The sequence below is a fragment of the Columba livia genome, chromosome Z, assembly GCF_036013475.1.
Source record: "Columba livia isolate bColLiv1 breed racing homer chromosome Z, bColLiv1.pat.W.v2, whole genome shotgun sequence".
NCBI classification, from domain to species: Eukaryota; Metazoa; Chordata; class Aves; order Columbiformes; family Columbidae; genus Columba; species Columba livia.
Window position 1 is genome coordinate 2993756 of NC_088642.1, and position 9843 is coordinate 3003598.

Sequence of the window (9843 nt, forward strand, 5' to 3'; positions counted from 1 at the left end):
GAAGCCAGTACTTTGCAAGACAAAAAATGGGGGTTGTTTCTAGAGACAGATAAGCAATATTCTTTTAGCTTTTGGGGCAAGATCTGATAATTAAAAGGAAGTGACAATGACAACAGAGCAACAGGTTAAATACCACTGCTTTCGAGCCCTGAGTATGGAGCCCACTGACTTGCCTTCCCCCAGGGCCTGATCCTGTATTTATAATATTTTTGGGAGGGGGGCAAGAGGAGGACGGAAATCATTTGACATCAAGAGGAACAATATCCAAATCTCCTAATTCCAGGCAATCTAACTTTGCAAGCCTGAAGCCAAATGAAAATCAAGACTACAGTAGAGAGGGCCTGCTATGCGGAAAAAGAAAATATTGCTTTAAAGAGATAACTGCTCAAAATCTACTCCCCAAAGGAGACTGTTATTAAGGGTTTATTTTTGAGATGTCTGCCTAAAGGCTTCTTCAGATTTGGAGTCTGAAGCCCCCTTTTTACTGCATGGTAACTCAGAGGTCCTGTGCCTGTGAGCTGGGGCTAAACCTGGGTTTGGGGACAGGGGGACAGCAGAGGTGACATGTCCTCCCCTGGCAGAGCTGTGCCAGGCTGGAGACACTGCAAGGAGCCCAGATAAAAATCTGCCTGGGATCAGGCAAACGCTACTGTGGTTAAAAATGTATAAAATAAAATAAAATAAAATAAAATAAAATAAAATAAAATAAAATAAAATAAAATAAAATAAAATAAACAACCCTCACCCAAACTTATTTCTGAAAGGCTTTTGGCAGTTTTGTGTGTCTTTCTCCGTAGCATCTGGCACTAGTGAAGGGCGATCACACTGAACCAGTTCCTGACTGCTAAAACCTTTTTATATATTCACATTTTAAATGTCGAATATAGCTAAAAAAAATACAATAATTAAAAAAAAAAACACAAAAAAAACCAAAACACTCTTTCAGTCGGTCTAAAAAAAAACAAATGCATGTTGGAGCTCTGATAAAAAGGTAACTGCTTATACGCTCATCATGTAAATAATAAAAAAGGACAATGTTATTGGGATGGGATTTGGGGAAGTGTTGGGGGGATGTCCAGCCCGGGCCCCCTCAAAATCATCCCCCCAGGCACTGCAATTTGGAGTTAAAGATGCTTTAATCCTCAACGGGGCAGTCGCTGCAGTGGGAAAACTTTGAATTCCCGCTCCGCCACTGTCACCGCGGGGCTGGGGGACAAGTCCACGACCACCCGGGACACGGCGGGTGGTCGCGCCTCGGGAGCTCAGGGCCACGGCGAAGGGAAATTCGTGTCCCCCCCTAAAGCGATTTGCTGCTATGACCCCCGGACCAGCAACCAAAAGGCAGCGCAAAGGCGCGGAGAGATGCGCACGATTCCGCGGAGCGGGACGCGCTCCAGCTCGTCAGGAAGAGCTTTGAGATGGGTGGGGGTTTTTGGGGGGGGATCCCCCTCCATTCCCGACACCTCGCATGGCTCCGGTCCCCAAGCACCCCTCCAGCAACCCGGGGCAGGATCTGGCCATATAACCCCCTGGTTTCACACACCAAAGCAAATTTGCTGCTCGGGCACATTTGACCTGTTTCTTGGCCCAGATATGTTTCAAACGCTTCCTCTATCTTTTAATTTATTTTATTTTATTTTTAAAGACGAGGCGCGGGGACTCTGCGGTCCCTAGAGCATCCGCCCCCCCCGCCCCGTAAATTTGTCTGGCTTCTCCCTAGAGAAAGAGGGTCGGGGGTGTCCCGGGCATCCCCAGGACAACTCTCCTCTTCCCCAGCCTGGCTCCTTCGAGTCCCCTTCCCCGATGCGGGGCGTCCCACAGTGTCTGGGACAACAGGCGATACCCGTTTGGGGGTCAGGAACTCCCTTTGCTGTGGGGGACACTCTACCGTACCCCAATACCTTGTGGTGTGCGCGCAGCGTAACTTAAAGGCTGCGGTGCCGCCTTCTCCTTACAGCCAGCTAAAGGCTGTTCTCTTAATGAATTACTAATGAGTTAAAATTGGACAGCCGGCTTAATTAAAGCGTAGAGGCAATGTGTTTACCACATTGTAATTGAACTCATTAGGGCTCCGGCTTTGTGTTTTTAAGCAGCCGCCTTGTTCTGCACGTCGAGTGATCTGCGGGAAGTGCATTGCTGGGGACGGGGGTTCTGCGGGAGTAGGGGGGCTCAGAGGAGGGTGGCTGTGCCCCCCACCCTCTTCTCATCCCGCAGGGGCGTGTGCTGGGTGGGGGGGATCCCTCCTGCTTACTCTTCGGGGCGGGGGGTCCTCGCTGTAATTCCTTTTGTGGGGAAAGCAAGAAGGGGCAAAGGAAAATTTTTGGGGGGGGGGGGGGAAGAAGGAAATTTGAGGACGGGGGAGTTTGGCAAAGAGGAGCCCACCCCTTCAACAGGGTCCCTCTTGCCCCGTACCGAGCAGGGTGGGTGGGAGTACCCCCCTCCCACCCTCCGCAGCCGTCGGGGCGGACCTGCCCCGGCGTGGGGGCGGCCGCGGGTTCCCCCCCCGCCTCCCAACCCCCGGCTAAGGAAGGGGAGGGGGGCCGGGGAAGGGGGCGGCTTTCCCGCACCGCTTGCAGGGCGCTGCCTGGCTGCTAGAAGGCGTCCGAGACACGACCCACCCGCGGCACAGCTGCCGCGGCACAAGCGGGAGACAAACTTACGCGCTAGCGGAGCTACCGCGGAGCGCGGCCCCGTTCTTGCCGCTCCTCCCGCCCTGTTCCCCGTGGCCCAGGGGGGCCTATGGAATTCGGGTGCTCAGGTAAGCATGGGGACAAGCGGGAGCGGTTTCGGGGGGGAAACTCCTGATTTGGGTGTATTCCTCCACTTCCTGGAATAACTGGCAATGTCGTTTCCTGTCGCGACAGGTCGCAAGGTCGTGCTGCTCCTTGGGGCGGGGGGTGGAAAGCGGCTGCCAGGAACCGGGTCGGGTTTGGCTGGGAGAGCCCCAATGGGTGAGAGGAGCCCTCCGCAAGTTTGGGCTGCTGCAGAGGGAAGGGGCGATGGTTTGTAGCTGCGCGTCTCCCCCTTTCCGTTGCTTTTCTAGATATACCGCTATCTTAATTAATTTTCCTTCGAAATAATGAACTTTGGGGCCGGGTTTAGAGATCGGACAGGTGGACCAAGGCTTGATGGTCCCCAAGGCCAAAGCGGGGACCTTCGCGGCCCCCCCAGGGCGGTGGGTGCGTGGAGTTTTCTGCTCGGCACCGCGGCCGAGCAGAGCTCGGCGTCCTGCTGGAGGGCGAGCGCCCACCCGGGGAGACCCTCCTCATTCGGGAAGGGGCTGATTTGGGGGGAGAGGTGGGATAAGAGGTAGCCACCCGCCTGGAGGGACGCGTCTCCTCCGTTTTGTCGGTGGGTCCGAGGTTTAAAAGCCGGCGAAAACGGTAGATTGTTTAAAATATATTATTATTTACCGCCTGGATTCCCAGGGCTTTGGGGGTCCGAGAGCTGGAAGCGAAGCGGGGAGCCCTCGGGAAAGTCCTTTCCCCCCCCCTCAAACCCTTACTGGATGGGCTGCCTGCTTGTTGCACAGCTCCTGCCCACGGGCTGCCCCGCAGCAGCAGCTCATAGCAGTCTATATAACCCTGTGCTAACGTCCATATAGACATGGCTTTACGGAAAGCGTGCCTATAGTAGAACACCTTCCCTGGCAAGTAATTTTTTTTAACATAATCCTGAAATTATGGCGAGGGAGGAGGGGATGAGAAGGATGCGGTGGTGGAAAAGTTGCATCTGGGTGTAGAGAGTGAGAAGGTGACAAGCCAGCCCCCTAAGTGGGTGATGTGAACTGTCAAAGGGTGCGGGAGTGTAGAAGCCAAACAATCCCAATCCCCATAGGTTGTTTATTCCTCATAAAATACAACTCTGCATAGCAGGAAGTTACTGCAAACATTTATCAATAATGAATGAATCTCCTGTAATAAAATACTCACATAATTAGCTACAGTCAAGTACGTACATTATGGCAAGGCTTTTGCAACTCTTTGTTGAAAATCCGACTTAGATAAATCCTCTCAAACAGCCTTTTAAGAAGACGGGAGGGGGGGGCTGGGGGGGTGGAAATTAGCAAACCACCCAGCTTTTCTCCTTTTATGCCGTTTCTGAAACCCAAACCGTAACTACTCCTGAAATATAACGGAAAACTCTTTGGTGAATTCAGAAGAGTCATTAACATTCAGCTTTAAGTGAATGTTAACAGTAAATAAAGAAATCTCTTGATTGTAATAGTTGCAACAAAGCAATAATAAACCAGTGGGTGGTCATCAGTAATGATAAATGTATCATTATTACTGTGTGTTGGGGAACACGGTTTGGAAAGTACTTCAGACTTTTTAGTGGCGAGCTTGGTGGCAATTCGTTTCTTAGCCTGGGAAAAGAGGGGGAAAAAAGCGCCATATAATTTTATACACAATTTAGGTGAAAATAAATTTAAATCTGTATATTACATTTTTAATTTCAAGATAGTAATTAAAGCTGGTTCATTATATCTCCTCTGAAAGTCTCAGTGCTCATCTTAATTGCCTGTTTGTACAATCTGCTTTCGAAAACACCCAAGGTTACTGGGTTCTGAAAGACGCAAAATTGAATTATTTACTGACGTGATGAGTCTTCGCCCGATGGCGTCACGTTTCCCTGGGAAGTTTTGGGCTCTCTGGTCCCCATCCCAGCCCGGTCGGGACCTCGTTTCTCTGCCGTGGAAGTTTGTTACTGGTTTCTGCTGGAAGATGTTCAGGGTGCTTTAATTTATGGGTTTGAATGAAAAATAAATCAATAGCTGAGGTGTTTTCCGTTTGGGATTTTTTTTATTTCCTTCTATCCCACCGTCCCCGGGGGTTAATTCACCCACATCTAAACTTGCGTCTCTTTTCCTCCTTGTCACCCCATCCCCAGGCAGGACAGAAATAAACCCACTCGCGGTTTTAAGCTCTGAGGAGCGGGATGTGGAGCCACCCATCTCCTCCTGGGTTGCGAGTCCCTTCACATACGTTGAAATAAAATGGCAAATAGCTTCTTTTTGGTGCTGCTTCTATTCGGGAGGATGATGCTGGGCGGGGGGGGGGGGGGGGGGGGGGGTGGCTAGTAGCCTTCCCACGGCGGGGGTGTCCGCATCTCCTGCACGTACCTTCGTCGAGGAACACTTCGGGTTTTCGATCTCTCGGAGCGTATTAAATTGAGAAGTTAAGGGACAAAAGATGCCGTTCACAGTTCCTACCCTTCAGCCGCCGTGCTGGTTTTCAGCTTACCCAGAAATGTCCCATCCCTAAACTCTCCCGGTGCCTTCGGTGAGGCAGAAGATCGCGCTGAGTCGTATTCGCCTCCCGTTATTATGATCAGAGATGCATCTTTCCGAGGCTTTCTCTTGCCACTGAAAAAACTCCACGTAGATCTCTGTCCTTTTGTTGTGTCTAGCTGGGTTATTCAAGAGCAGAGACAAAGCCCGAAGTGATGTGATCTAAATGAGCTCCGGGGTTTTCCAGATGGGACCACCTCTATTCCAAATGCCCTTTCTGCCTAATATAATAAAACGCGATTAAAAAAAAAATACTTAGAAATGAGCTGCCCTCTGGACCAAATAGTGCAAGTGAAATCTACCCGAAAGTATTTTAAAACGCTCGTTTGCTGCCTGGATTTTTATTAGGAGAAGCGGTTTTATAACGATACCTTGTGTGTCTGCTACTTACACGGCTGCAAGTTTCAATGGGATGTGGAGGGAGTAGGGGATGGATCCGCTTTGGGGGTGTTTTTCTTTGTGGTTTTTGAAACGCACCGAGGTTATCTTACTCCTCCTTGCCTCTCTGCTACAATATTTAAGCGCTATGGAAGTAAATAAAGGCTGGGAGGGTGGTTTGGGGTGGTTTAAACTTGGCCGCTTTTCTCAGCTGCTCGTTTTTACACGAAGCGAGAGGATCTCCTGCTGTCGCCTCTCACTCAGCTGCTCCAAGGCAGAATCGCCACAGAGAAGGGAAGAGGGAAAATGAGCCAGGACTTGTATTTATGCCTTCCAGGCTTCTGGGAGAAGTTTGTCCATCTTCTCCTCTCTTAGGAGAAGACTCCAACCCAGCCGTTCAGCAAATAATGAAAAGAACAACGGTATCAGACAAGGAGCCCAGGTCTGCAGCTACCCGGGGGGGCAGTGTAGATACCCCCCCATCAAATCGGGATTTGCCTCTTGTCCCTTGCATGCGGTCCATCCAGGCTGGGCTCCAGCCGGTCCGCGGGGACGGCAACGGGTTCGGCTGCGGCCGGAGCAGCCGCGGGGGCCTCGCCCTCCTGGGGGTCATCTGCAGGAGCTGCACGGTCCCTGGTCCCTTTTTCCAGCGATCTTTCCAGCTCAATCCCCTCCGCAATGCGCGTGGGACTCCACGAGGTTTCCCAACAGGCTTAAATCGGAAGGGGGGAAAATGGTAAAAAGAACGGTAAAAAAAATAAGTGTATTTCTGTCCCGCTTTTCTAACATGCTGGTGGTGCGGATCAGTCTCTGTTCCCGCTTCGGAGGGCTCCACCGAGACAAGGCCCCTCGGTGAGGCTGCGGGCAGTGCCCCTGCGACAGGGTCTTACACCCCGCTCCCCCATCCGTGAGGACTATAGTACCCCCAGTCCCCATGGGCTTCAGCTTTCCCTGTAGAGGAAATCGAGGAAACCCTTAAGTTTTTCCAATGGAATCAAAGGGGGTCAATAGCACGGAGCGGGTGAACAGCAACAACAAGAACAAACTTTAGCTTTGCTTTTCGTTTATTCATCGCGAAATAAAACGCAGGCGGCGGTTAACGACTGCCCCGGACCGACCCTGCCACCCCCAGGCTGCGAGGTCGGAACTCAGGGGTTTGCTTTGTTTGCAAAACCGGCTCATCTCTTCCACCTCCCGAAACCGTTTTTTCCGCCTCTTCCCGAAGCTGATCTCAGAGCCCCGGGCCAAGTTGTCCATTCTCGGTTCTCTCGGGAATCTTCGGGGAAAAGCCACCGGGTGGCCGAGAGGATGCTCGACGGGGTTGCACCCACCGATCGCCCGCAAGAGCAGGCGGGTTCCCCCTAAAAACCTCCCCCCATCCCTCCCGGTGCCGACCAGGGAAAGAAGACAGGAGGGGAGATTTTCTCCGTGGCGTGGTAATAGATCATACAATGTGTGACACGGGTTTAACCAATAAAACAATTCGAATCAATTAGCTGGCGGAGGAGAGTTTTGAAGTGTAAAATTCACGTCAGGCCGGGTAGGAAGCATTGATTAAAATGTCACCAATGTGAGGCTTGTAGCTGTTGCTCACACGGAAACAGCAGGCTCCGTGCAAAAGATGCTCGGGAAAAAGTAGGAGGGAGGGGAAAAGGGGGGAGCCTCCGTGTGACAGTGGCGGCACGGGGCGAGCGGGGTTTAATAAGAAGCGACAGAAGTAATAAGGAGAGGTGTGATTTTATAATTATTTTGGGGTTTTTTTTTCACCCCAAAGTTAGCGAGGACCCGAGCGATCCGGGTCGGGGGGGACTCTGCAGTTTTGCTGCCCGAAGGGGCAAATGCGAAGAGTCCGTGAGCTTTAGCGTGGATGTCCTGGGAAAGGTCGGCGAAGAGATTTTTCGCCTGGATGTGTGATGTCTATGAAAAAAATAATATATATATACACACAAAGTTTAGCGGCTAAAAGTGCAGGTTTTGTATTGGCAAAAGGGAACAATTTTGGTAAAAAAAAATCAGAGAGGTACTAGGAAACATCCGGCTGTCCAGATATCCTCCCCGTTTTAGCTGGAAAGGAGCTTTTCTTCCTCCTTTCCCCATTTTTTAGCCGGTTTCGCAGTTTTTCTCGCTGGAAAGCTGACCGGTTTTGGTTACCGGGGCGGGGGAGGTGTCGCGGCGGTCGGGACCTACGAGGTTACCGGTGCTTTTCGGGGGGCAGATCGCGAAAAATCTACATTTTTGCTGCACTTTCAAAAAGCAAAAAAAGGGGGCAGGTGCGGCTACCGTGCTGCAGATAATTTGCTCGGGGTTTTTTTTGGTTGGCTTTTTTTTTTTTTTTTTTCCCTAAATGAGGGCATAAAGCAATTAGAAAACAAACAAACAAAACAACAACAACAAAATACCAAAACCAGCAAAAAAACCCAACATATTTGCGCCGTGTTGCTCTTTGGGGGAAGCTTAAGCGAGAACCTTAAGACGGGATCTTTCTGAAAGCGGTTTTGGGGAATCAGTCCAGTGTAGGTATTTGGGAAGGGAAGTGCGGCTGACGACACGGCTATGGCGAGAAATCAACTTTTGTTTTCTTTCTCCGCCCCGTAATTTCGGACAGATCCGTTAAAAGAAAAAAAAAAAAAAAAAAAAAAAGAAAGTTTCCAGAAAGACGCGGCTTTTGTGTCGAGTTTATTCAGTTTTTTGGCAGCGATCGGGCTCAGATCGTGGGGAGGAAAAATAAACATTTTTTTTTTTTAAAGGCAGAAAAAGCCAAAGCGCATCCCACCTGCACCCCACCTTCCACCGTTCCGACCCCGAGCTCGGTGGGAAAACGGGAAAACCGTGTGCGGAGCCGCCTCCGCCCGGGGAAGCGCTCGGGGGGGCGGCGGCGGGAGGTCGGACCCCGACGGGGCGTCCGCGTCCCCTCCCGGTGCGCGGAGGGAGGGATGGGGGAGCCGGACCCCCTCCCCCTTCACCGCCCCCCGGCTGCTGACGTCACCCAGCCCACGGGGGGGCCGCCGCGCACCGGGCGAGGCGCGGAGCTTCCGCGCTCGCAGCCGCCGCCGTGCGCGCCGCACCGAGGGCAACGCTCCGGCTTGGGCGCGCTGCTCCGCGGGCCCGGAGGGTGAGATGCGCCTCCGGAGGAGGGCCCGGCGGTGGCAGGGCTAGAGGGCGGCCGCGGAGGTAAAGGGCGCAGCGGGCGGGGAGAATGCGCGGGTGTCCGCGGGGAGCATCGAAAGTTTTTTATTTTTCTCCGTCCTTTCCGCGCTTTCCCGTCGCGGCTGCCCCGGCCCTGTGGGTGCGGAGGGGAGAAGCCGTCGGGCCGAGCTAACAGCGTCCGCCAGGCGTCTTCCTGGGGCAGCGGCGGGTTTCCAGGACGAGGAGGCGGACACGCGTTTCGGGATGAACCGCCCGTGGGTCGGGGCATCTTCTTAGCGGGGGCGGTTCGCTCGTTTACCGCCATCTCCACACCCGCGGTGAGATGCGCACCTCGGAGTGCCGGGATGCGCGGATGCCCCGCAGCCCTGGGCATACCCCCGTGGAGGCCAGGGTGGGTTTTGGGGGTCGCCAAGGGTAGCGCCTCCCCACGCTGCGAGACTCGAGGTGGGTGGTGCTTGCGGCAGGGACCCTCCATCCCCTGTGGGTCCCCGGCTGACGGCGCTGTGTCTTTCTCCACCCTTCCCGCCCGCAGCTGGAGCAGAGCAGCCCCCCCGGCACTGAGGCGATGGCGACCAGCCCGCTGCCCGGCCCCACCGACATCTTGCTGCCCTCCCCGTCCAGTGCGTACCCGCCGGACCCCATGAACCAGCCGAGGGCCGGCCACGCCGCCATGAAGCCCAACCAAGTGGGGCAGGTGATCCTCTACGGCATCCCCATCGTCTCCTTGGTCATCGACGGGCAGGAGAGGTTATGCCTGGCGCAGATCTCCAACACCCTCCTTAAAAACTTCAGCTATAACGAGATCCACAACCGGCGGGTCGCTCTGGGCATCACCTGCGTGCAGTGCACACCGGTGCAGCTGGAGATCCTCCGGCGGGCCGGGGCCATGCCCATCTCCTCCCGTCGCTGCGGGATGATCACCAAACGGGAGGCGGAGCGGCTCTGCAAGTCCTTCTTGGGGGAGAACCGGCCCCCCAAACTGCCGGATAACTTCGCCTTCGACGTGTCCCACGAGTGCGCCTGGGGCT

At 53.5% G+C, this 9843-nt stretch overlaps 1 protein-coding gene across 1 annotated transcript in view; it reads left to right on the forward strand.

The window, feature by feature from the left end:
- Nucleotides 1-9144: 9144 nt before the first annotated feature.
- Nucleotides 9145-9843, forward strand: part of SKOR2 (SKI family transcriptional corepressor 2) — a 27921-nt gene continuing 27222 nt past the window's right edge. The window contains exon 1 of the mRNA XM_065046869.1: nt 9145-9843. This exon is cut by the window's right edge and continues 1730 nt beyond it. Within this exon, the coding sequence (XP_064902941.1) occupies nt 9381-9843 (463 nt within the window). The 5' untranslated portion in view covers nt 9145-9380.